The sequence below is a fragment of the Pleurodeles waltl genome, chromosome 4_2 (assembly GCF_031143425.1).
Source record: "Pleurodeles waltl isolate 20211129_DDA chromosome 4_2, aPleWal1.hap1.20221129, whole genome shotgun sequence".
Lineage (NCBI taxonomy): Eukaryota > Metazoa > Chordata > Amphibia > Caudata > Salamandridae > Pleurodeles > Pleurodeles waltl.
The window spans coordinates 946,127,217-946,154,250 of NC_090443.1; the positions used below are offsets into that span (position 1 = coordinate 946,127,217).

The 27,034-nt window shown below is 44.9% G+C and overlaps 1 protein-coding gene and 1 non-coding gene across 4 annotated transcripts in view; both read right to left on the bottom strand.

The window, feature by feature from the left end:
- Nucleotides 1-534: 534 nt before the first annotated feature.
- Nucleotides 535-27,034, bottom strand: part of NSUN4 (NOP2/Sun RNA methyltransferase 4) — a 49,801-nt gene continuing 23,301 nt past the window's right edge. For all 3 annotated transcript variants that reach the window (XM_069232752.1, XM_069232754.1, XM_069232753.1), the window contains exons 5-6: nt 3,312-3,436; nt 535-1,190 (exon numbers count right to left, since the gene is read on the bottom strand). In XM_069232752.1, coding sequence (XP_069088853.1) covers nt 914-1,190; nt 3,312-3,436 — 402 coding nt within the window. In that variant the 3' untranslated portion in view covers nt 535-913. The remainder of the gene's footprint in view (nt 1,191-3,311; nt 3,437-27,034) is intronic.
- On the bottom strand, nt 26,690-26,777 carry LOC138294427 (small nucleolar RNA SNORA11). Its single transcript, XR_011203436.1, has one exon. It is a non-coding gene; the product is annotated as a small nucleolar RNA SNORA11 (small nucleolar RNA).

Below are 27,034 nucleotides of genomic sequence, written 5' to 3' on the forward strand. Positions count from 1 at the left end.
GCCCTCTAATCATTCACACTTTCAACCTTCTGACTCAACTCCTGCAAGTTATCTATGCCAAATGAACTTTCATAAACTTTTTATCATGGAGTAGGTCAAGCCAACTGTTACAGGATATAACCAGCAAAATTCAGCTGAAGAAGTCATTAGTCGGACAGAAAGAATCTAAGCAGGTTGGACTCCAAGCACTGAATAAGGGATTGCTGTAATCTGCTTTTATACATCTAGGCACGCTGACTTCATTCAATGAGTATACAGGCTGGTGGAACCTGCATTTGTGAAGCAAGAAGGTATATATTACCGACAACCAGGGGTTTTATGGAAGCCCGGCCCGTCTACAGATTACACTCAATTTGTCAAAACTGATGAGATTAGTTAATCTGCAACTTTACTTTTCAAGTGTACAGGACTAAACAGAGAGATGCATGTGGAAAAAGCATTTTAATGCTGTCAACACCTTTGAATATTCGTTAAATGAGGACAGGACCATCCGAATATAATATCACATTTTGGTTTTCAAATTAAGTACACTAGTTATGAGGCAATGTTTATTTTTTTTAATCCTGTATCGAAAAGTAATCCAATTCAGTACAAATTCAATCCAAATTGGAGATGCAATGAAGAGCTGAAGAAATTGAAATCTCCTGCAATACAAGTCAGGCTCATTAGAATTGTCACATCTGGCTAACATGAAGGAGTCATGCAGTAACAGCTTAAAGAACCTTTGTGAAGTTTGCTCTAGTTCCAACAGTTTGCATAAGAAAAAATTCTCATTAAGATCCCATGCAATATGAAATAGAATCATGGTCAGTAAGTCAGGGATGTTGATACGTCCTGCCGATAAATACAGTTTATAACAGGTCCACCGACCAACAGGCTCTATTTAAACTGACCATGCCCTGTATCAATAGTTCTAGTTTACTCTGCTTAATTTACAGAAATACATTGGTCCAAAGTTTGCTGTGAGGTGAGGAAGAATGAGCTCCCCCACCCTGCATGTGCTTTGAAAACGAAACGTGTTGCTGTACAGTTCGCGGAAGTGGCCCAGATCCTCTAGTTCAACGTGGATGTCATGGTCAGTGGCTACAACCTCTGCAGCTCTCTCAACCACACATTCGTTTTGCAGCTGGGAGAGGGAGCACGTACAATAGACAACACTGCCACCAGGTTTCACAGAACGGATTCCTGACCTGAACGTGGAATACAAAAGAAGAGGTTATAATAAACATTGCTAAAGTCTTATTAATTCGTCTATTTTTTCGTATCTACATGTAAGATTTTGACTTTCAATTGCCTGCATTTAGATGAAGAAAATGAAATGTCCTAAATAATAATAACAATAAAAATAACAAGCTTTGTTAGTAAAGTAGAGGGCCAATTCTCTGACTCTTTGTGGTAAGATACATATATTTAAACAACCCACTGGGGATGAAATAAAAATGTGCAGGACTACTTTTACCAAGATGCACTTTGCAACTCACTTTAGAGGCCCACTGGTGTAAAACTGGTATTTAACTGAGTGATCAGGTGCCTGCAATTAATCTGCTAAACCCATTAATTTGACCTGTGAACAAGGATGGTGAGGTCTGAAATGCGTTAGGCCTCAAAAGTGAACATGCTAAAGAATTCTCTGTATGTTGCTGGATTTGCTGCATTCCACAATAAATAATAACCTGTTGGGGGTGCACTTTTGTCTGAGGACAAATTCTTTAATATTATATATATATATATATATATATATATATATATATATATATATATATATATATATATATATATATATATATATATATATATCTCAATTTCTTACTTTGGATGTACCCACGCCCTAACACCCTAAGCACTCTAAGGTTATCACAAGGAGGCATGCAGTTCATATACCTAACAAACAAGTCCAGATACAAAAGGCTGCTGCAGAGAGGCAGGCTATGGTGATGTTTGTGGTTTGAAGGATTTCCAATTTGGTAAAAATGTAATTCCACTTTTGGCTAGAGCTTCAAAGCATGCAAAGACTGTGTATGGTTCTCAACAATTATGAACATGAGATGCTTCCTGTAGTGCAGTCAGGTAAGGTTAAGGTCAACTGAAGCAAAAAAAGCTTATCTATTGCTAAAGGAAAGGAGCAACATACTTGCTTTTAAGACATCTACACAATGGCAGAGGTGAAAGTTTTTTTGGGGGGTGTAAAGGGGATGCAGGACAGGAGATAAGGCATGTTTAAACCACGCAGGGTACTGGTAACTAGAGATCAAAATGGTTTAAAACTAAAACATTCAGCGAACTGGAAGAGGTGAATTAATTCAAATCAAATAAGCTTTATTCAACAGAAGTTTGCCATAAAAGCATACTTACAGTAAAAAAAACAATACATTAACCACAGACCAAGCATATAAGAAAAGCATTAAGACTCGGGTAGAACGGTCTGATCAATATTTGCACCGAAGTTACTGCATGGCAAACTACTGAATACAGGGAGAAGTAATGCAAGGCCAGGCCGTGAAATCAAGGGGAAAAGATCTAAACCGCGGGACACAAGTTCACCGATATCCTTTGACGGCAGAATTTGTTGGTTAAAGACTGAAGAGCTGTACTTGGGACTGAAAGGGGGGGAGAAGCATAGGATTTATACATATGTCTGTGTACACTACATTAATGATGAATATATAATAAGGATGTAATGTATGTATAACTTCATCATGAAAAAAAAAACGCGTGGGAGGCAAAGATACTGGAGATGGGAGAAACCTAAGCAATGTTGGGTTGCAGAGAGAACTCGGAGTATTCAAGCAGGAAACAAAGGACACAAAGGCGGTATGTGTGACCCAAAAGGAGTGAGACAATTTAACAAAGCATGCAGGTAGTGACCCTAAAAAATCCATCTTTGTCCCTATTCGGCCGAAGAGCTTATTTGAATCAGTCTGTGTTTTTAGTGGGTCTGTTCATCAACAAATCTTGTGTATGGGGCAAGGAACTCGGTGCAGGAGCCCTCTCATTCACAATGATTCTACCCTGATGGAAGATAGATATATTTTGGGCAGCTTACAGTAAATACTTATCACTTGAATAAGATAAGCTGAATAACAAAACTACTTGGAACGGAATTATAGCCTTATCCAGAGACAGCTCACATTTGGTTCTGTAAGCAAGGTGCAGGAATTCAACTCTTATAGGCTAACTTATACACTCTGTGCTCAAGAACCAAATACTGCAGGTGAAGGCGTAGAGACAAAGGTATTTAATAGCATGCAGGGGCACCATACATGCTGATCTAGCTCTGTTAACATTAACAGCATATAAATGGTCATACTTACACAAGCAGTTCCACCTGAAGTAATGGAAACATCTGCCGCTCTTTCGTTCTCAACTTGTGGAAAATGTTATTGTCTTCTTCCATTAGGGAGTGTCTGTCAGTGGTACAAGGGACATCGACCAGCACCTGTGAAACAGTGCAAAATGGAATTTGTCACTTTTATAATACATTAAGAAACTCCTGTAATAAGCTTAATGAGGTAGAAAGATTGACTGTCCCATTTCAGAATCATTGCTAGGGCAATGGTCCAGAAGACCCAGGCCAGACTGGTCAACAAACCTTCACTGTTTATTTAAGCTATCCTCCCTGGTCACTTAAAAAAATAAAGCTTTAAATGTCACTCATTTTTGAAGGAATTCAGTACCAAAAAAAAAAAAAAAAAAAAACTGGTACCCACACAACCGTTTTTCGTTCCATTTACAAATATCAACATTCTATGTAGCAGTCATGGGTTAGACATATTCCGTAGAACAAACATAGTTTAGTAATATTTAATTAAACCTAAGAAAAGCTCTAACAAATCAATTCCTCGTGGTCTTTTAACCACTGTCTGTCTAGCACAAACCTGGTATTTTATTATTAAGTTTCCTCTTTCCTCACATTTCCAATATTTGGAGGAAAAAAACACCACTATGTCCATCCAGTTATACTTGTCTATACATGCTGCATTAACCGAACCCTCCCATTTCAATGCATCCTTTAAGCCTGCATCAGAGACCCAAAGTGCCATAAACTCTTAAAATGCACCTACTTCAAATGTTCAACTCTGTGTTTGTTAACTGATCTAATATACCTGAAAAACTGGACTCTAAGAACAATCGTCTTCCCAGTCTGAGAAATCCTGTGAATGTAGACATTATGCTGGCTGGTAAATGTGAATGTATTCTTCAGATGACTCAAGACTGTGACCCTTCTGCAATGAAAGACTTGTGTGAGAAGTTTGAAATAAATCTGAGTAATTGCTAACCAATTATGTTTTCTCAGTTGTTGGATCAGCAACAGATCCATGGCAAAGGTATTCAGAAGTGAAGTCAGTGAGCAAATACACATTCCTCCCATGCACCATGAATTTTCACACTATGGTCACTTATAGCCACCATCAGTAGTCTCGTGCGGAACTGTGTGTGTAGTCAGTGGGACACTAGTAATGGAAGAAGCAATGGGCTATTTCTCAGAGAACAGCAAGTTGGTTGTATACAAGTGTGAAGTCGGTCCCTCTGAAAAGATTTCACCCTGGCACACAGGATACTTCTTGGAAAAAAAATATCTTTAAGAAGGCACACTGTATCAAAACCTAAGCAGAAAATAGCAGCAAAGTTGAGACATCTCAGGTTCTTGGTTTGAAGGTTTTCATACACTCCAGCATACTGTACTGGGCTCGATAACTCAGCTTTCAGTTCAACAAGAAATGACCAGTACAAAGTGATAAAATGAAATCCTTCCAGGGGGGATTTGTCCCAGGTCCTGAGGGGTGCTTTGAAATCAGGAAGGATGTTACACATGGGCAAGTAGGCTACATTACACCTTGGTCCACTTTAGGTCAGCACAAGATGGTTATTTGTCCTGCGGCAAAATGCTGGAAGCAGAGGTTCATGCAGAGTAGGAGAGAACGTTCACATTATCTCTGGCAAGAACAGATAAATTCATTATAGCAGCAGGCAGAGGATACAGGATACTTTCTAACCTCAGAGTTGGTCAAACTGAGCTTTTTAAATGGTACACCAGTTAAGTCACTGGTTGTGGGATTTAGTTATTTTGTCTGAAATTTCCCTGGTTCCTACCCCTAGTTGTTCTGTAAAGCAGTGCACGTCATGTCTAGGATACATTAAATCTGGAATAGAGATTTGTCTCCTCTGTGCAGAGCTGATACATGCATTTCAATTCAATTATCAGCCAGCTATTCGAGATTCAAAGGGTGTCTTCTCCCCACTGGAAGTTCTTGACTTAGGCTTCTTGCATGGTGGGCTCCAAAAGTCTCACTGTCTTCACTACTAACTAGAAAAGAGAACTACAGATTCTATTGAGGCCAGTGATTCCCAATTTTAATAGAACTACAACTCATTTTTCAGAGCGACAATCGTTTGTGGCCCAGATAGCTGTAATTGCCACAAGATGGGCAATTTTACGACAAGACCGGAGGCTCATATTACGCTTTCTCTTTTCTTTATTTTTAAACAGCAGCTGCAATCAAACTACAAAACCCATAAGGCAAACGACAGTAGCCAATGGGAAACAATTAGTAGTCCATGAAATACACCAATGGCCATCGAGCTGACCCAATAATACGTATCTTGACTGAGAAAAGCCCTCTTTTCTAGCTGCTCGCAGTCACGATAAGTATTATCTGTTTCTGCTCCTTAACGGCGTTTATGTGCTCTGCATGATGTATTTTCATTGCTAATACGCGCTTTGCTTGCACACGTTTTCTTTGAAGTCAGCTTGTAGCTGCATTTACAACCTTGCGCTCCACGTCGCGCGCTCCCAGTTCCTTGGATCTAAACGTTTTCCCCTCAGCTCGCGGTGGCCATTTTTCACCGGCAGTTGAGGGGAACCGTCTAAGCGTCTGCCCACCTTACCACTGTCTGTGTTCATATTTCTGCTTAGCCGGTATTCAGCGCCTATCCTTTTACCCTCAGACAGCCGGGTGCGCTCTTTCATACGTACGAGCCTCTGCTTTCCTCAATTCAGTGGGTACACGCCCCTAGGCGGGGCCTAGCCTTTTCTGTGAGGAAAGTTAACCCCTTCATTCCTGTTTTTTGGTTTTATTATTAAATACTGCATTTTTTCTACCATGGACAGGTCCCCTTTTTCCTCGGCGTGTCCAGGAGGAGGCGGAAGAAATCCTTAGACAATTTAAATGATTTGATTCATTTTTCAGTGGAGCAAGCTGTCTCAGCTTCTTGGGACAAATTAGCTAAAAACTAAGAGAATTATGTAGTCAAGTTGGTTTCTAAAACCATGATGGCCCAATCTGCGGGGGATAGCAGAAAGTGTCCTAGTACTTCAAAAGATTTAAAAATGACGCTATTGGGAAGTGAGGTTTCCTCACACAGGACAGAGGACATGGTTCCTCAAAGGCCTCCATCAAAGGACCCTCTAAAACAATGTCTTAAATCTAAACATGTGTCCTCGATTATTATTACAAAAATTCTTGACACAGATGATGAATTGCATGATCGTCGGTCGGATTCGGATAATTCAATAAGGACAACTTAGATGTTTTCTCCCTTCCTCCTCCCAAGAAATCTAAACGTGAGAGCCAAGAGCTCCTTGGATCATGCAAAATAATGGATGCGGGGGGATCCCAATGTTTGACCCCAACAATATTCAGCACCCACACTCTACTGAGTGGTTACCTGCTGATCATGTGGCAGATTACGTTACCTCTAGGTTACGTACCCCCTTAGAGAAGCAAGTACGTGCAAAGTTGAAGTCTGCATGCCCACGTCCCGCTTTACCCTCTAAAATTACCGTTACTCCCACTATTGACTCCCCTCCAATTACGTTCTCTACAAAATTTGGGAAAGAACCTCGTAAGGGTGTGGACAAAGCTTGGTCTAACTGCCAAGATAAACTCTTGGATGTTGTCGGTCCCTTGACCCGTATATTCGACATAGCTGAATCTGCCCGTTTGTAACACGCTACTGTTAATCTTATGGCATTGTCGCTGTGGGCTCAGCGCGCTTTATGTCTCCTCGGTAACACCAACGCGGCAATAACTCATGAACGGAGGAAAGGTCTCCTGCTTAAACTGGACCCCAAGTTAGTCAACCTTGCAGGTTCAGATCCAGGTACCAAGGCTGAGGGTCTTCTTTTTGGTGACTCATTTATAAAGTAGCTGAGCAAATACTGTTGCATCATTGGACAAAGCTCAGCAATCCTTGAGGAAAATGTTCTCATCTCGGGTTTTCTCCAGGGCCGGCAGAGGCAGGAACTGCTTTGCCAGCCGTGGCTACTCCAACCAAGGTTCCCGTGGATACTACGGCAACAACAGTTACCAGGAGTACAGGCCACAATTTTACCCCCAAAGAAACAGGGGGTTCAGAAACAGGCAATCGCAACACCAGATTCTCTTCTCAACCCGGTAAGTCACATATCATGTTCTCCTGTTGTGGGGGGGCTGTATTGCTCTGTACCTTCCAAAATGGCGAGATATAACAGCAGATTCTTGGGTTACCGTTCAGGGTTATCTTATCGAACTCTACTCAGAACCTTTTCAAGAATCATTCCCACATTCTCCTCAGTTTTCTGCTGAAATGACGGAATTGATCTCTGTGGAAATTCAATCGCTGTTACTCAAACAAGCAATCGCCCCTTGTTCCCTAGATCCCTCAGGTTTTGTCAGCTCAGTCTTTCTGGTCCAAAAGAAAAACAAAAAGATGCATCCTGTTATCAATTTAAAACAGTTCAATCAATTTGTTGTATATAACCATTTCAAGATGGAAACTATCCTCCATCTCAGAGATTCTTTGCTCCAGGGCGACTGGATGGTGCGTCTCGATCTGCAGGATGCGTACCTCTCAGTCCCCATGCACCCAGATTCTCTGAAATTTCTTCAATTTCAATGGCTCCACCAAACTTTCCACTTCACTTCCCTACCCTTCAGTCTGTCGTCAGCCCCATGGTACTTTATAAAGCAATTGGAAACCAGTGGTGGCTTTTCTCAGAGCCAGAAGAATCAGGTTGATTATTTACTTGGACGACATTCTCATCATGAACCAGAACCGCACGGCTCTTCTATCTCATGTTCAGCTCACTTGCACCCTTCTTTCAGATCTAGGTTTCGTTATCAATTAAAAGAAGTATTTTCTAGACCCAGCTCAAAGAGTCGAGTTTCTAGGTTTTTCAGGAGATTCTGTCTCTGCTACCCTTCTTCTTCCGTCAACGAAAATAAAATCCATCAAATCAGAAATCCTTATGATCCTTTGCAGTTCTCTCCTTTCCCTCAAATCTCTGGCAAGAATTGTAGGCCTCCTTTCATCTTCAATTCAAGCCATCTTTCCAGGGCCACTACATTATCGGGCTCTTCAGAGATTAAAAATTTGTCATCTCCAAAGAGGTCTTGCCTATTCTGATACCATCGATATAGACCAAGATTCCTGTTTGGAACTTCAGTAGTGGATAGACCATTTAGATGCCTGGAACGGCAGGACAATCTTCGCATCAGCCCCAGATCTTGTGATAGAATCAGATGCAAGCCTGCTGGGTTGGGGAGCCCGTTGTGGTCCAATCTTGACTGGAGGCACATGGTCTTTAGAGGAGTCAAGGTTGCACATCAACTGTTTAGAGATGCTTGCCGGCTCCTTTGCACTCAAAAGCCTGGCAAGAGACAGGATTTGTTGTTCGGTTCTTCTCAGAAGGGACAACATTTCGGCAGTTCGTTACATCAACCACCTAGGAGGCACAAAGTCCAAGCCTGTAGCGGAATTGGCGAAAGGGTTTTGGGAGTTTTGTCTTCAAAACAAGATCACAGTGCAAGCGGAATACCATCCGGGCAGTCTCAATTCCGTAGCAGATTGGCATTCTCGCCATTTCCGAGACTCCAGCGATTGGAAGCTCCATCCCGAAGTATTCAAAACTCTACAGCACAAGTGGGGTCCTTTTTACATATATCTTTTTGCTTCTCGTCTCAATACACAGCTCCCTCAATTCTTCAGCTGGCGCCCAGATCCTCTAGCGCTAGCCTTCGATGCTTTTTCTCAAGATTTTTCTTCTTCCCCCCTCAACTATGCCTTCCCTCCGTTCATCATAATCTCCAGATTGCTGGCTCAAGTCAGACGTCAACAGGCAACTTTAGTTCTCATAGCTCCTTTCTGGCATTCCCAGGTATGGTTTCCCAACCTCCTGGAACTTTCAATAGATGCTTCTCTCTTAATTCTCTCCTTTCCAGATCTCCTGACCAATCCCCTCGGCCTACCCCACAGTCTAATTCTTCAGAACCTACTCTCTTTCGGCCTGGAAAATATCAGGGAACCCCAATCTTTCCTTCCTATTTCGTCAGAAGCTTCAAACTTCCTCGATCTGGCCTGGGCTCCAGGAACAAAAAAGGCTTAAAGATCAGCTTGGTCGCTCTGGCATAGCTGGTGTGTGGGAAAACACGTTGATCCCTTTACAACAGATGTAATTTTGATTAATTTTTTGGCAGCGGAAGCCAGCAAAGGTAAGTCCTTTCGTACTACAGGGAGTGCAGAATTATTAGGCAAATGAGTATTTTGACCACATCATCCTCTTTATGCATGTTGTCTTACTCCAAGCTGTATAGGCTCGAAAGCCTACTACCAATTAAGCATATTAGGTGATGTGCATCTCTGTAATGAGAAGGGGTGTGGTCTAATGACATCAACACCCTATATCAGGTGTGCATAATTATTAGGCAACTTCCTTTCCTTTGGCAAAATGGGTCAAAAGAAGGACTTGACAGGCTCAGAAAAGTCAAAAATAGTGAGATATCTTGCAGAGGGATGCAGCACTCTTAAAATTGCAAAGCTTCTGAAGCGTGATCATCGAACAATCAAGCGTTTCATTCAAAATAGTCAACAGGGTCGCAAGAAGCGTGTGGAAAAACCAAGGCGCAAAATAACTGCCCATGAACTGAGAAAAGTCAAGCGTGCAGCTGCCACGATGCCACTTGCCACCAGTTTGGCCATATTTCAGAGCTGCAACATCACTGGAGTGCCCAAAAGCACAAGGTGTGCAATACTCAGAGACATGGCCAAGGTAAGAAAGGCTGAAAGACGACCACCACTGAACAAGACACACAAGCTGAAACGTCAAGACTGGGCCAAGAAATATCTCAAGACTGATTTTTCTAAGGTTTTATGGACTGATGAAATGAGAGTGAGTCTTGATGGGCCAGATGGATGGGCCCGTGGCTGGATTGGTAAAGGGCAGAGAGCTCCAGTCCGACTCAGACGCCAGCAAGGTGGAGGTGGAGTACTGGTTTGGGCTGGTATCATCAAAGATGAGCTTGTGGGGCCTTTTCGGGTTGAGGATGGAGTCAAGCTCAACTCCCAGTCCTACTGCCAGTTCCTGGAAGACACCTTCTTCAAGCAGTGGTACAGGAAGAAGTCTGCATCCTTCAAGAAAAACATGATTTTCATGCAGGACAATGCTCCATCACACGCGTCCAAGTACTCCACAGCGTGGCTGGCAAGAAAGGGTATAAAAGAAGGAAATCTAATGACATGGCCTCCTTGTTCACCTGATCTGAACCCCATTGAGAACCTGTGGTCCATCATCAAATGTGAGATTTACAAGGAGGGAAAACAGTACACCTCTCTGAACAGTGTATGGGAGGCTGTGGTTGCTGCTGCACGCAATGTTGATGGTGAACAGATCAAAACACTGACAGAATCCATGGATGGCAGGCTTTTGAGTGTCCTTGCAAAGAAAGGTGGCTATATTGGTCACTGATTTTTTTTTGTTTTGTTTTTGAATGTCAGAAATGTATATTTGTGAATGTTGAGATGTTATATTGGTTTCACTGGTAATAATAAATAATTGAAATGGGTATATATTTTTTTTTGTTAAGTTGCCTAATAATTATGCACAGTGATAGTCACCTGCACACACAGATATCCCCCTAACATAGCTAAAACTAAAAACAAACTAAAAACTACTTCCAAAAATATTCAGCTTTGATATTAATGAGTTTTTTGGGTTCATTGAGAACATGGTTGTTGTTCAATAATAAAATTAATCCTCAAAAATACAACTTGCCTAATAATTCTGCACTCCCTGTATAAATTTGTACAGATCAGCGATTTCATCTAACCATTCTTTCATCAATGGAAAACCGGTTGGAGAACATCCACTGGTCTGCTGTTTGTTAAAGGGAGTAAAGTTTTCTAATCCTCCTAAACCCAAATACAGTTCTTTATGGGATGTGAATACCGAATTAAATCTTTTTGTTTCTTGGCCTGATAATTCAATGCTTTCATTAAAACAATTGTCCGCCAAACTTACCATGCTGCTATGTCTTGTTTCTTTTAAACGTTTGTCCGATGTTAGAGCGCTAGATATTACAGCTCGTCAGTTTACTCCAACAGATGTTCTTTTTAATGATTATAGACGTACCAAAACTAGCCTTTCATCAGTTTTTTACCCTTTTTCCCTGATCACCCCAAGTCATGTATGGGCCAGTGTTTGAAAGCCTATGAACACCAGACAGCCGATTTGAGGAATTCCTCTTCTTGCCAACTCCTTATATCCTTTAGAAAACCTTTCAATCCTGTTTCCTCTCCCACTTTGGCCCATTGGGTCCGTTGGGTTATGTCCCTTGCTGGTATTGATATCTCCATTTTTGGTGTCCACTCAGCCAGAGGAGCTAGGGCTTCTAAAGCCTTTTGGGCCGGTTCTCGCCTTGAGGACATTCTCAGATCAGCTGATTGGTTTAATAACAATGTTTTTAAAGTGTTTTATTGTAAACCAATTCACCATGCTTCATTAAATGTTGTTGATTCGCTTTAAAACAGCATAATAGGAGCCTCCGCTCTCGTCATAAAATGTAGATTTTCCTAGTAAATTTATGACAGAAAGTCTTCATTTTATTAAAGACACGGAGGTGAGTATTATCCCACCTCTACAATTCTCACGATTTTGTTTTTTCCTTCCCTTCCAGCTTCCTCAATGACTCAGACTTCAGCCTAAGGATTGCTTCTTTTCTCCACCGGCTGGGACTCCGTCCTGTCGTCCTTCCTGGAATTCTCAATTCACACAACCACATACTCTTCCGGACTCTGTTGCTGGACTCTAGGGGACTCTTCAGTTGATGTTATTCGTTCTAATGGCTATATGTATTTGTTGTACCATTTTTCCTTTATTTGTTTCTTATTAAGGTCGCACAAGAAAAGAGGGCTGTTCTCAGATACGTAGTATTGGGTCAGCTCGATGGCTATTGGTGTATTTCATGGACTACTAATCGTTTCCCATTGGCTACTGTCGTTTGCCTTATAGGTTTTGTAGTTTGACTGCAGCTGCTGTTTAAAAATAAAGAAAAGAGAAAGCATAATACTCGCCTCCGTGTCTTTAATAAAATTAAGACTTTCCTTCATAAATTTACTAGGAAAATCTAAATTTTTCAATGTAACTAAAGAACGAGTTACTTACCTTCGGTAACGACTTTTCTGGTGGATACATTAGCTACCTGTGGATTCCTCACCTGATGAATACTCCCATGGCGCCAGCATTTGACGGAAATCTTCTTACTAGTCTCTGCACGTCGACGAGGACGTCACTCTAGCCCACGCGACGCCGTCTGACGTCATACAGGCAATAAGAAGTCCTCGCCGACGTGCCGATGACAGTACCAACATTTTTTACGTGCATGAGAATAATAATAATAACCCAATGCAATGAAAGAGCAAAGCAACATCTCTTAATATTGTAAATCACACAACATTGCAATAAAATAGCTGTAGATTTAATATAACCTTTTTTTTTTTTTTTTTTTAAACAAATAAATATATTTATACATACGAATCATGTATATACCCAATATATATATAGATTTATATATAAATATACACATATATACAAATATCATACATGCAAAATGTATTGCAACTTTGAAGACCAAAAGGAGCACACTCAAGGATTGCTTGGAGAGACCAAAAAGGCAACGGGGAGGCGGGTGGGACCGTGAGGAATCCACAGGTAGCTAATGTATCCACCAGAAAAGTCGTTACCGAAGGTAAGTAACTCGTTCTTCTGATGGATACAACTACCTGTGGATTCCTCACCTGATGAATAGAGTCCCAAAGCAGTACCACGCCCGGCGGTGGGTGCCTAAATGGTCAAACCAAGAAATCCTGCAGCACTGACCGTGCAAAATGACCGTCCCTTCTGACCTCAGAGTCCAAACAGTAATGTTTCACAAAAGTGTGAAGGGACGACCAAGTTGCGGCCTTGCAGATGTCAACCACAGGAACACCCCTGGCCAAGGCCGAAGAGGCCGACTTAGCTCTGGTGGAGTGAGCTCTAATGCCCTCAGGCGGATCCTTCTTTGCCAAAGAGTAACAGATTTTAATGCAAAGAACAACCCACCTGGAGAGTGTTCTCTTGTGGACTGCCTTTCCTCTCCTCTTGCCCACGTATCCGACAAACAGCTGATCCTCCAGCCTGATATCCTTCATTCTGTCGATATAGAAGCTCAACGCCCTTTTTGGGTCCAGGCGATGTAGTCTTTCTTCCTCCTTTGAAGGATGAGGCGGAGGATAAAACGTGGACAAAGTGATTGTCTGAGCCAAATGGAAGGGTGAAACAACCTTCGGAAGGAAAGCAGCCTTGGTCCTCAACACCACCTTATCCCCATAAAACGTTATATAAGGGGGTTTAACCGATAAGGCCTGCAACTCACTCACTCTCCTTGCAGATGTTATAGCTACCAGGAATACTGTTTTAATAACCAAATACCTTAAGGGGCAAGAATGCATAGGCTCAAAAGGGGACCCCATAAGGAAAGTCAGGACCAAGGACAAATCCCATTGAGGCATAACGAATGGTTTTGGAGGATATTGATTCAGAAGACCTTTCAAGAATCTGAGAACAATAGGGGATTTAAATAACAATGGTTGGTCTGGAAGACAAATGAAGGCTGACAAGGCCGACAAATAACCCTTAATGGTAGCTACTGCACAACCTTTCTGCGCTAGAGACAGTGCAAAAGACAAAACATGTGACAGATGAGCATGTAAGGGATCAATCTGTCTCTCTCCACACCACATAACAAATTTAGACCACCTATTAGCGTAGATAGATTTAGTGGAGTGTCGCCTGGCCGCTAAGATAACATCCACTACATCAGGTGGGAGAGAGAAGGAACTCAGGTTGCCCCGTTCAATCTCCAAGCATGTAGGTGCAGACTCTGGAGGTTGGGGTGTAAAACCTGCCCCTGCGACTGCGAGAGGAGGTCTGCCCTGAGAGGGAGACGGAGCGGAGGGCACAGTGAGAGTTGGAGAAGGTCGGAGTACCATACCCTCCTTGGCCAATCCGGAGCTATTAAGATGACTTGGGCCCGGTCTTGGCGAATTTTCCTCAACACTCGAGGAATCAAGGGTATGGGGGGAAACGCGTAAAGCAACTGGTCGCACCAGGTTATCTGAAACGCGTCCCCCAACGCTCCCTGCATCGGATACTGGAGGCTGCAGAATAACGGGCAATGCGCGTTCTCCCGAGTGGCAAACAGATCTATCCGAGGAAACCCCCACATCTGGAAGATTAAACAGACTTGATCTGGATGGAGACGCCACTCGTGGTCTGCCGAGAATTGGCGACTGAGACTGTCCGCACGTACATTCAAGACCCCGGCCAGATGATTTGCCACCAAGCAAATCTGATGGTCCTTTGCCCAGGACCATAGCCGAAGAGCTTCTCTGCAGAGAAGGTACGACCCTACTCCTCCCTGTTTGTTTATGTACCACATCGTGGTAGTATTGTCCGTCAGGACCTGTACCGACTGACCACGAAGGGATGGGAGGAAGGCCTTGAGAGCCAAACGTACAGCCCGTAACTCCAACAGATTGATATGAAACACTTGTTCCTCTGGAGACCAAAGCCCTTTGATCTCCAGATCCCCCAGATGAGCTCCCCATCCTAGGGTGGAGGCATCCGTTATTACCGTGGCCACTGGTGGCGACTGCGCGAACGGCTTCCCCTGTGAAAGATTGTTGCCCGCAATCCACCACTTCAATTCCACAGCAGCATCTCTGGAGATCTTGACAGTACCTTCTAAATCTCCCTTGTGTTGAGACCACTGCCTTCGGAGGCACCACTGAAGAGCCCTCATGTGCCAGCGAGCATGCGTGACCAACAGAATGCAGGAGGCGAACAGACCGAGCAGACGAAGGACCTTGAGGACTGGAACTACCGCTCCATTTCGAAACATTGGAACCAATTCCTGAATATCTTGAATCCGCTGAGGCGGAGGAAAGGCTCGACTCAATGTTGTATCCAGTACTGCCCCTATGAACAGGAGGCGCTGAGAGGGCTCCAGGTGAGATTTGGGCACGTTCACCGAAAAGCCCAGGTCGAACAACAACTGGGTTGTTGACTGCAGATGATGCGACACAAGCTCCGGGGACTTGGCTTTGATCAACCAGTCGTCCAAGTAAGGGAATACTGCTATCCCCTTCCTTCTGAGCTCCGCCGCAACCACTGACATCACCTTTGTGAAGACTCGAGGTGCTGAAGTAAGACCAAACGGGAGGACCGCAAACTGATAGTGCTGCGACCCTACCACAAACCGGAGATACTTCCTGTGCGACTTGAGTATCGGGATATGAAAGTAAGCATCCTGCAAGTCGACAGACACCATCCAATCTTCCTTGTTCAACGCCAAAAGCACCTGTGCTAGGGTCAGCATCTTGAACTTTTCCTGTTTGAGGAACCAATTCAAGATCCTCAGATCCAGGATTGGTCTCAACTGACCATCCTTTTTGGGAATCAGGAAGTATCTTGAGTAACAACCTCGACCCTTTTCCTGCTCTGGGACCAACTCTACCGCGCCCTTTGAAAGGAGGACTTGAACCTCCTGTTCTAGCAACAGGAGGTGTTCTTCTGAACAATAAGATGGGCGGGGCGGGATGAGGTGCGGGAACTCCCGAAAGGGAAGGGCGTAGCCTTTTCCCACAATGCCGAGAACCCAAGTGTCCGTTGTGATAGACTTCCACTTGTGGAGAAAACGCTGTAATCTTCCCCCTACAGGAGAGGAGTGAGTGGGAAACGGTGGAAGCCTAAGGCTGCTTCCCCTGCTGCACCCCTCCAGAGGACGAGGAAGAGGCAGAGTGCTGTTGAGAGGCTCCTCTGGTACGGACCCCACCCCTCCCCCTCCCTCTAAATGACCTATAGGGGAGGGAAGAGGCGGGTTGCTGGAACCTCCCCCGAAAGGAAGAGGAATAAGAGCCACGCCCAAATCCCCGAAACCTCCTGAAAATTCTAGAAGAGGCAGAGGAAGAAGGAGCTTGCAGTCCTAACGATTTGGCTGTGGCTCTGCTCTCCTTAAATCGTTCCAAGGCTGAATCTGCCTTGGCTCCAAACAGTCTGTCCCCATCAAACGGGAGGTCCAGCAGGGTCGACTGCACATCCGCAGAGAACCCTGTGTTTCGGAGCCAGGCCTGTCTTCTTGCCACCACAGCCGTGCCCATCGCCCTGGCCACCGAGTCGGTCGTGTCCAGCCCAGACTGGATAATCTGGGTCGCGGCAGCCTGGGCGTCCGAGACCACATCCAAAAGACCCTGGGGAAGCTCCGTGAATGAAGACGAAATATCATCCATCAGCGCATGGATGTACCTCCCCAGAATGCACGTGGCGTTGGTGGCCTTCAACGCCAAACTGCATGACGAAAATATTTTCTTGGACTGCGCATCCAGTTTCTTGGAGTCTCTGTCTCCAGGCACCGTCGGGAAGGAACCAGGCGCTGACTTTGAGGAACAGGAGGCTTGCACCACCAAGCTCTCCGGCGTAGGGTGTCTAGAGAGAAAGCCAGGGTCAGATGGTGCAGCTCGATACCTCCTGGCCACAGCCCTATGAACGGCCGAGGAAGACACCGGCTTCTTCCACACCTCCAACACCGGATCCAGCAAAGCCTCATTAAATGGCAAGAGAGGCTCAGCTGCAGCAGAGGCCGGATGCAATACCTCTGTCAGCAAATTCTGCTTTGCCTCTGCCACCGGCAAAGGCAGGTCCAAAAAGCTCGCTGCCTTCCTCACCACAGCATGAAAGGAAGCAGCCTCCTCCGTATATTCCCCTGGAGATGAAAGGTCCCACTCAGGGGAAGTGTCCAGCCCACTGGCTGTATCCAGACCATGCAGTCCGTCTCCAGAGTCCTCAATCTCTCCCTCCTCTAGGACTCGCTGGTACTCTTGCTCTTCTAAAAGACGGAGAGCACGCCTCCTCGAATGAAGTCTCTCCTCGATACGCGGAGTCGACATGGCCTCCGCCGACGTCGAAGAACGGCGCCGATCTCCAGAAGCATCTGACGCCGCGTCCGGCGCCACAGGCAGCTTCGGCGCCGAGGCAGGAGCCGGAGGACGAGGTCTTGGAGCCGATGGACCAACCGGAGTCACAGGGCAAAATCCTGACTTCGACGGAGGGGCAACCTCCGGGGCCGAAACATCCGAAGCCACCGGAGCGGCCACCGACGCCGGCACCGGCGCCGAGCCCACATTCCCAAAAGGGAGAAAGGGCATAAAGGGTGCCGGCCGAAGAGGCGCAGGATCACCCAACGAAAAGGCCAAGGGCCCCGAAGGACCAGCCGGAGCAGCTCCTGGAGCCATCTGCTGAAAGATGGTATACATCGCATTAAGAAACGCGGTACTATCGGCTCCAGGAGTGGGAAAAGCCGGATACTGGGGTGCCTGGATCGAGGGCGACCCCGACGCCGGCCTCGACGTCTGCGACGCCGGAGAAAACACAAGAGGCTGCACCACCTCAATCACTGACGCCTGACCAGGTGAAGTCGGTGACGCCGGAGAGGGCAACGGCGTCGATGGATGCGGCGTGACCGTGGGGCTGACCTCCCAAGTCCTCCGACGCCGAGCCGAAGGTGACCTCGAACGAGACTCCTTGCTGGAGTGACGTCGTGAGTCTCTACGGCGCCGGGAGTCTCGATGACGCCGGTGAGACCTTGGCGAAGAAGACTTCTTATGATGTTTCTCCTTCTTCTTTGACTTTGCCATAAATAACTTGGCCTCGCGCTCTTTGAGGGCCTTCGGATTCATGTGTTGACATGAATCGCAAGTCGAGACGTCGTGGTCGGAGCTCAAACACCATAGACAGTCGGAGTGAGGATCTGTAACTGACATCTTGCCCCCACACTCTCGACAGGGCTTGAAACCCGACTTCCTCTGAGACATTGTTACCGCAGAGAAGACTACGCAGCAGACAATACACTGTAACCACGAAGGTAACAGTAACTCCCTCGAAGATAACCGTTTCGAATGCACGGAAAAAAGGGAACTGTCATCGGCACGTCGGCGAGGACTTCTTATTGCCTGTATGACGTCAGACGGCGTCGCGTGGGCTAGAGTGACGTCCTCGTCGACGTGCAGAGACTAGTAAGAAGATTTCCGTCAAATGCTGGCGCCATGGGAGTATTCATCAGGTGAGGAATCCACAGGTAGTTGTATCCATCAGAAACATCGTATGGCAGCGCACTGTCCTTTACAGACAGACCATTTTCTATTGAAATGGCCACTAAATTTGCACATATAGTTTTACTGATAAAACTATCTTGCATATATACCAAATACGTAGCAATCAGGTTTCAACTAATATTTATCATTCGTGCAGCACCAAGTAAAGTGTCTTGATTTGTTTGGATCCTATTAAAATCTTTGTTGGCAGCACACTTTGTAATTACAAAAATGTGCTTCATTTTTGCTTTCCTAACTGCTGAATGTGTACAGTTCATTTACAGGTATTTACATGTTGTTGTGTTACAAAAATAACATCCTACACTTGTTCACACTTTTTGTACCCCAGCAAGACTGTCACATAATTCACTTCCCTTTTATATCTCGGACTACAAAGTGAGAGGGGTTTGTAAACACCACTCTATGTTAAAAAAACATAAGCAGCAATTTGTCAGAAGACACAGCCTGAAATTTGACCTCTGTCTTTGAAGCACAGTAAATGTGACAAGTTAAATACAAAGTTTACAGACATCTTTATTTCTTGGACTTTCACGTTTCACCAGAAGTCACAACCCACAGTCTGGGAAACACTGATTTAGACACAAATGTTTACTTGATGGACTCCAGTGGATTCCTCCCTTTCTTTATTGTCAATGTATAGGGAATCCTTTGAAGTGGCTGGCGCGAAGACAAGTGACAAGAGTAATTCCAAGCAAATATGTATGTTATTGCAAAACAATGAGTTGAGCAAAATACACTTTAACTTAGAACTTATGTAAAGGTATTGAATAACTGGAATTTAAATTCATCACTGAGCTTTTCAATACACACTACCTAGACACTAAGTGCTAAATGCTATGCTGGAACATGTCACCCTTGACTGCCAAGTGTTCCTAAATGAAACTGGTATTTGGTACTGGGATTAGAAAAAAAAACAAAAATCAGTTGTGTGTACTGTGTTGGAATGCTAAAGAAATGAATTCAATATTGAGTATGGATTTTCAATAAACATATCCTGTATAGGATTCTGAAAAGCTATACATCTCTGCAAAACATCTTGACTGGTTAAACCAGATCACTCTCCTACTCTGAAAATAATTAGATTTTCCCAGCAGGGCATAGGTGGGAAGTGGTTCCACGAGGCAACATGAGCAGCTGGCCTGACGGCAGATCTTGAGCAAGAAGGTAGGGGAAGTTAGTTGCTAGCTATGCACCTCTTCTTACCTTGCAATTGGAGGAGAGGTGAGTTAACAAGTATACCAGACTTGCACCACAAAGGCCAGGCAAGAGTACTATATAATCGGACTATGGCATTAAACTAGTCTTTGATGATGGCCTACTCCCAAACAGGCTAACTCCTATCACACCAAGAGATGACCTGACCAAAGAACCCATTTGAGTTCGTTTCTGAGAAATGGTAAGAGGCGCTGCTCATTTTAGTACAAAATCCCAAGTGGGAATACAGAGCTCCATGCAGTAGCACTAGGAGATGCCTCTGTCAAAGACCCCGGGAATACCTCCTGGTAGGGCAGTTTTACATCAAGGTTAATGAAGAGCTGTGGATTAGATTGGTGTGGAGTTTGGTGGATTAGATTGGTGTGGAGTGCAGTGGATTAGAATGGTGTGGAGTGGATTAAGGTGGTATGGGTGTACTAGTTTGGAATGGGGTGGATGAAAGTTCATTGCATTGGAGAGGACTGAGGCGGATTGGAGTGGGATGGACTGGAGTGAGGCGGGTGGACTGGTCGAGTGGATTTGGCTACACTTGATTGGGGTGGGTTGTACTGGAATAGATTGTATTGGAGTGGGTTGGATTGTTTTGGAATGTGGTGTATTGGAGTAGGATGGGTTGGACAGAAGTGAGTTAGACTGGTGAAGGGTGGGCTGGACTGGTGGGCTGGGGTGGGGTGGATTGTGTGGGGTGAATTGGGCTGGAGTAGGTTGAATAGGGATGGAGTGGAGTGGGTTGGACAGGGGTGAGGTGAGGTGGACTGGATTGGAGCAGGGCAGAATGTTTTGGACTGGAGTGTGGCAGATTGTTTTGGATTGGAGCGGGCAGGTTATTTCGGATTGGAGCGGGGCAGATTAGAGTTGGGTAGATTGCTTTGGATTGAGTGGGGCACATTGTTTTTCAATGAGTGCAGCAGATTATTTTGGATTGAACAGGGGCAGACTGAAGTGGGGTAGATTATCAAGGATTATAGTCGGGCAGATTGTTTTGGATTGGAGTGGGGGCCAATAGTTATGGATTGCAGTGGGGAAAATAGTTTTGGATTGTACTGGGACCGATTGAAGTGGGGCCTATTGTTTGGATTGAGTGGTGCAGAATGTTTTGGACTGAAGTATGGAAGACTGTTTTAGATTGGAGTGGGACAGACTGGAGTGAGGCAGTGTTGTGGGTTCACTTTAGCGCCTTGCTTGGTCACACATATTTTAGCTTAGGCCTGCTACCTGTGCCCTTTGATCTAGTTACACAATTCATTTCATTTATTAATTTTAGCAAAACTGGCTTTTAGCCAGGGTGTTTTATTTTTCTAATCAGCTGCTATTCTGCAAAAGTGTTATTACTCTCCTTGCATGAAATTTCATCGTGTGCCTCTGCCCAAGGTTGTCCATGATAATCTATCTAGTATTGCTGCCACAAGAGTGCACAGCCAATCTGGACACTCCGACACAATCACGTCAGGCCTGTTTCTCGGAACATAACACATTTTGTTATAAAAAAAAACATCACATAGGCCCAAGAAGGTTAGAGAGGTCATTCCAGCCAGAGGAGCCATCCTATGCTGCATGACACTTCATTACCACGTTGCTGACATCAGCAATGTCTCCAAAGCCAACCGGGGAGAAGGCGTACAGATCCCGGTTTTCATGTATTTGGGGGGGGTGGGGGTGGGGAGAGGTGTTCCTTCCAGGGACTAGTACGGGCAGAGAAGTGTTACCACTGCTATGCGCTCATGTAGAAGCTCAAAAGTGTAGATATAAACCTTTAGGCACATATTTATTCCAATATGATGGAATCTTTTATCTGTTTTTCACTCATGGTAACAACTCTAACTGTGCTATATTTCATCTTTCTAATAATCGCAGCTCTTATATTTTATCATAGATTGCAGTCTTTTAAATAAATGCATCATTTGTCTGCCTATGTGTGTGTATGTGTGTGTGTGAGACCTGTGCATACTAGACAGAGAAGGGTGTGGGGATATGGCCAACCACAACTTCCCTGAGACGTCAGAGTGTCATGAGTCAGGGTGAAACAAATCACCTTTACTTTTCAGGTTTGGGTGAGGTGCTGCTAGCTAGCTGAAAGGGTTAGGACAACAGCTACCAGACAGTGTGGGATCAACTCAATCCCCTACACACGGTGGTGCTGCCACCCAAAACCAACAGTGTTATCTCCATGGTAAGAGTCCTACAACAGCAGATTGTTTTGGACTGGGGCAGATCAGAGTGGGGTGGGATTGAGTGGGATAGTTCAGGTGGGTGGACTGCAATGGAGCGGGATGGAATGGACTGGAGCAGGGTGGAATAGATTGGAGTGGGGCATATATGTTTGGATTCAAGTGCAGCAGATTGTTTTGGATTGGGGTGGGGCAAATTGTTGTGGATTGGAGTGGGGCAGAATATCATGGATTGCTTTACTGAATTGGGGCAGATTGGAGTGTGGTGTTTTGGAATGGAGTGAGGTGGATTGGACTGGCATTGACTGGAGTCGGGCAGATTGTTTGGGACTGGGGAGTAGGGCAGATTGTTTTGGCTTGGAGTAGGGCCGATTATTTTGGCTTGGGGTAGGGCAGATTATTTTGGCTTGGGGTAGGGCAGATTATTTTGGTTTGGGGTAGGGCAGATTATTTTGGCTTGAGGTAGGGCAGATTATTTTGGCTTGGGGTAGGGCAGATTATTTTGGCTTGGGGTAGGGAAGATTATTTTGGCTTGGGGTAGGGAAGTTTATTTTGGCTTGGGGTAGGGCAGATTATTTTGTCTTGGGGTAGGGCAGATTATTTTGGCTTGGAGTAGGGCAGATTATTTTGGCTTGGAGTAGGGCAAAATTGTTGTGGTGCAGATTGTTTTGGATCACTGTACTGGAGTGGGGCAGACTTGTTCGGATTGGAGTGGGCAGATTGCTTTGGATTGAAGTGGGGCAGAGTGGGGTGAGCTGGAAGGACTGAAGTGTGGAGAATTGGAATGTATTAGGTGAGTGTTTTGGATTGGACCGGGGCAGATTGGATTGGAGGGGGCTGCTGTGTACTGCATGATTATGTGTTAAAGCATAAACTTAAAAATGACACATAAGAAAGAAATAATGTTGCTTTGCAATATTTAGAACAAGATAAGTCATTTTGAGAACAGTGCCCGCAAGCAAAAACAAAATAAAACTTGACTGCAAAGTGAGAAAAGAAGACATGGCAAAATAAATCAAAAATGTAACTGTAAAAAAATAAAACTTTGCAATTTTGTTTGCCCTGCTGGGTTTGTTTTTGACAGTCACGGGTCTTCTATTAAAAAGTTTAAAAGGACAAAAAAGTACCTCAATCACATCAAGAGCAGCAAAGAGGCACTGATTAAGTTGCATCAATCAGTACTTGGTGCTTCTCCACGGACAGGAACGGAAACAATGATAAGCCACCCGTGACCAATTACAAGACGATAAAGAGTACCTTGCAATTCAACAAATAAGCAAGGAGTGGACTCCAAGTTCTTTTCTAACTACAACAGCAACTCGCAAGCGATACACATGCGCTAGTGCATGCTATTACAGGCTTGATCCAAATAAAAAGAAAAACACCCCAAAAAAGTTCATCGTCCACCCCAGTTCCTTCCTTGAAAGTGTTGTGCAGATCCATCAAGCAGCGGCTATGGAAAATGAGGGTCTCAAAACATTGCTTGCTTTCCCACAGAAAACTTCTCTCCTATACAGAAACAAGCATTGGCAAAGCCAATAGGACTGTTTGCTTTGGCAGTGTGCCTGTCATATCTACACCAGTACGGCTGCAATTAGGTATAGCTAAAATGGCTAAAGGTTAGTGGTGTGGAGTGACAAAGTAGAGTGGATTTGTTGGAAGAGTGGAGGAGTAGAGTGTTGTAGAGCTGAGTAGAGAGGAATAGAGTTCAGTGGCAGAGTGTTGTAGAGTGGGGTGAAATAGGGTGGAGTGGGTTGAAGTGGATTGAGATAGTGGGTTGGAGTGGACTAGAGTGGGGTGGAGTGGGTTGCGGTGGATTGGAGTAAGGTGGATGGGATTGGGGTGGATTTGAGTGGGGTTGGTTATACTGGATTGGGGGGCGTAGTTTGGATTGGACTGACAGTTTTGGGGTGGTGAGGACGGGATTGAGGTGGTTGGATTAGGTTGGAATGGAGTGGGGTGGTGGCTTAAATTGGAGTGGACTGGATTGGGGAGGGTTGATTGGATTGGGCTGCACTGGATGGATTGGAGTGGGGCGGGCTGGATGGATTGGAGTGGGGTGGAATGAACTGGGATGGGGTGGGGTGGCTTGGGGTACAGTGGGTGGATTAGAGTAGAGTATGGTGGATTGGAGTGAGCGAGCTGGACTGGATTGGGTGGATTGAAATGTGGACTGGGGTAGGCTGAACTGTGGTGAGGTGGACTGCACTGTGGTGAGGTGGACTGCACTGTGGTGAATCGGATTGGGGTGGGGTGGACTGTTGTGTGGCGGACAGGAGTGGATTGGATCGGAATGGGGTAGGTTTGGTGGACTGGACTGGAGTGTGGTAGACTGGGGTAGGCTTGGTGGACTGGATTGGAGTGGGCTGGTTTGTAGTGGGCTGGTCTAGTGATATTTAGTAACCACTCTGCCTTGGGATTTATTATGCTAGAAGAAGCATTTGATGCAATACTGCATGTTATAGAACATCTCCCTCCACAAGGATACTTCTGGCGCCCACCCTTCTCCAAATATGGTCCAGATGTTTTTTAAATGCTAATATAAAATGTTTTTATATACTAATATAAGTTATCTTCCCGTAAAATCTAAGTACTCCGTAGCAGACAAGTCCTTTATCAAGTCCGACAATAACAAGCCTTACTTAATAGCCGACAACATTTTGTTTGCTGTACTGTAAGTACATACTTTTAATAGGAAGGGGTAAGCTGCATATAGGAGAATGAAAGTGACACACAATAAAAATACCAGAATAGCTGCATAGCTGCATGACATCTGTGTAATTTCCCCATACGCTTGCATCTACAGGCATCAACAGTTCAACGTCTCCAGGTGCTATCGCCCTATCCCTCTAGTATGTACCCACCTCCAAACCCCAGGGATTTTAGTGACTTTATTTTCCCAATATACACTTCACTTCATGTACAGTCTCGATCAGAGACTCTCCTAGCCGTATCCTAACCCCCTACCTGCCAGAGACCCACAACTCCTCTCAAGAGCTCCATACCCACCTCGGTGCACAAAATATACCCCAGAGAGTTGTCTTCCTTGCGCGGACCCCAGAGGCAGTGCTGAAAGATGCAGACCTCTGAAGGGCCACCCAGCCTGGGTTACCACCAGCCTCAGTCTGAGGACGTCATGGCAATGATGTCATAGAGGCACTACCTCCGTCAAAGACTATAGAGGGGACAAGCGAGACAGATAACAAATAGAACAGAAAAGCGCAGAGACACCCATTTTGAAGCTGGGTCGCATTCGGTTTTCAGAACGAGAGATACACGAAGGACAGACAAAATATGTTTAAAAACTTGTAGCAAAGAAACTGGAGTAGTCCACCTCAGAAACTCAGTAAAAACAGAAACTCGTTCATTAAATTAAAAATGAGCCCACAAAATGTGGTCATTCTTTCTGAGTTTTTGAAGAAACTAAATGTATTTAAAAGCATGAAGTTATTTACTGGCAGCGTTTTTGTTGCCTACTGTTAATTGTAATATCATGCACTATCATTAACTATTGTTACTATTATGTAGGTTTGTAATGTAAAAAGCAAGTGTGTCTGTTAAAGAGATCTGTGTGCAGCACGGTTTTGAGGAGATCAGGGGTACGAGGGGCTCTGTGGTTTCAGTGGCACCTGGTGAAAGACTGGAACAAGTGGCGGATGGGGCAGCAGGTAGTTAGCTTGGGTGCACTTACCTGGATGGGGCGAGCATCACCTGAAGGCTGATGTTACCGCCCTCTCCCTGGTAGAGGAGCTTCAGAACCAGGGTGGGAGCAAGGCCCCCCCCTAACATCCTTTCTCTGCTCAGCTTCTAGGACAGGCAAAGGGCACTGAGCACACTTCCTGCTCAGGCGCTTCCAGCAGACACAGAAGGAGGTGGGGAAGTTGGAGAATGAAGTGGAGCTGGGGGAGGGGACCTCGGTACTCCACTGCCCTAGCCCCCCCCCAATCAGGAGAAAGCATGTTTTGTTGTTTCATGGCGTATGGGATGGAAGGAAAAAAGAAGGGGGCAGAAAGCAGAGGGAATGAATACTAGGGTCAAAGCCAGAGTGACCAGAGAGCAGACAGTGTTCCCTTGTTAGCAAGCCTGGCTGTGAAGCCAGATTTCAAGGCTTACAGGCTCTTGGTGAATAGCTAATTGGTACTGCCATGCTCACAATATTAGGATTCAAAATTGCACATTTATTTAGTTATTTATGCATGTTTATATAGCTCAGCCATTACACAAAAGTGCTAGAGCAGTTTACAACATGATGTAAAAAATAAACAAGAGGCACATGAGCGTAGGCTCCAGGGGCAGAGGCTTTACATACAAAGTCATTGCAGTGTTGACGACCAGCTGAAGGGCGCCATAAATGCACAGCATGGTGAAACATAAGCGAGCTGATTTAAGGCGCCACGGCCGCAACGAGCATGAGCACGAAGAAGAGACACAAAAGGAAAATGAAGTTCACTCACAGTCAAACATATCGGCAAACGTGCAATTATTCATGTAACGTGGTCGATAAACAAGGCGATGTTAAAACCACCCCAAGGAGGGACAAACATAAAGCATTTACCAATGATAACAAAAGATTATTGAAAGGCAAGCGCAGGAACCAGGGATAGTAATGGGGCGCGGTGAGGGTGGTTAAAAGCACACAGATACATTGCAACAGGCCCGAGCGCTTGCGCACTCAGTCTAAAAGGGAGGGACAAGGAGACAGGACTGACCACTAGCAAGTAAGTATTTTTAAAGGACAGTGAAAAACTACAAGTGAGGAGTCCTATTATGGTGATCTACAAAGATGTGTTCTGATGATTTAGTGAATTGTCCGATATCACCGGTGACAGAGAGGCCACTTGACCAACTGTATGAACCGGACAGCGTTTTCCTCTTTGGTGTGGTATAGACAGCCCAGTAATAGCTTGTACAGGTCTGCTCTGTGCACACCACGGCTAACAGACTGTGCGCCACACAGAGATACCTAAATCTGTAATTAAGAAATATTGGTGTTCCCAAAAGGCAGGTCAGCAAACTGGGGCATTGGGGAAGGACTGCTGATTGCAAACTATAGTGAAGAGCGGAAGTTTGGATTAGGTTCTGGTGTCTTCTGACCACAGTCAACCACTTAACCGCTAGAACATACTGCAGAAACTGGGACAACAATGTTTGCCCACCAAAAAAAAGGTTTGTATGGGACACAGAAAGTG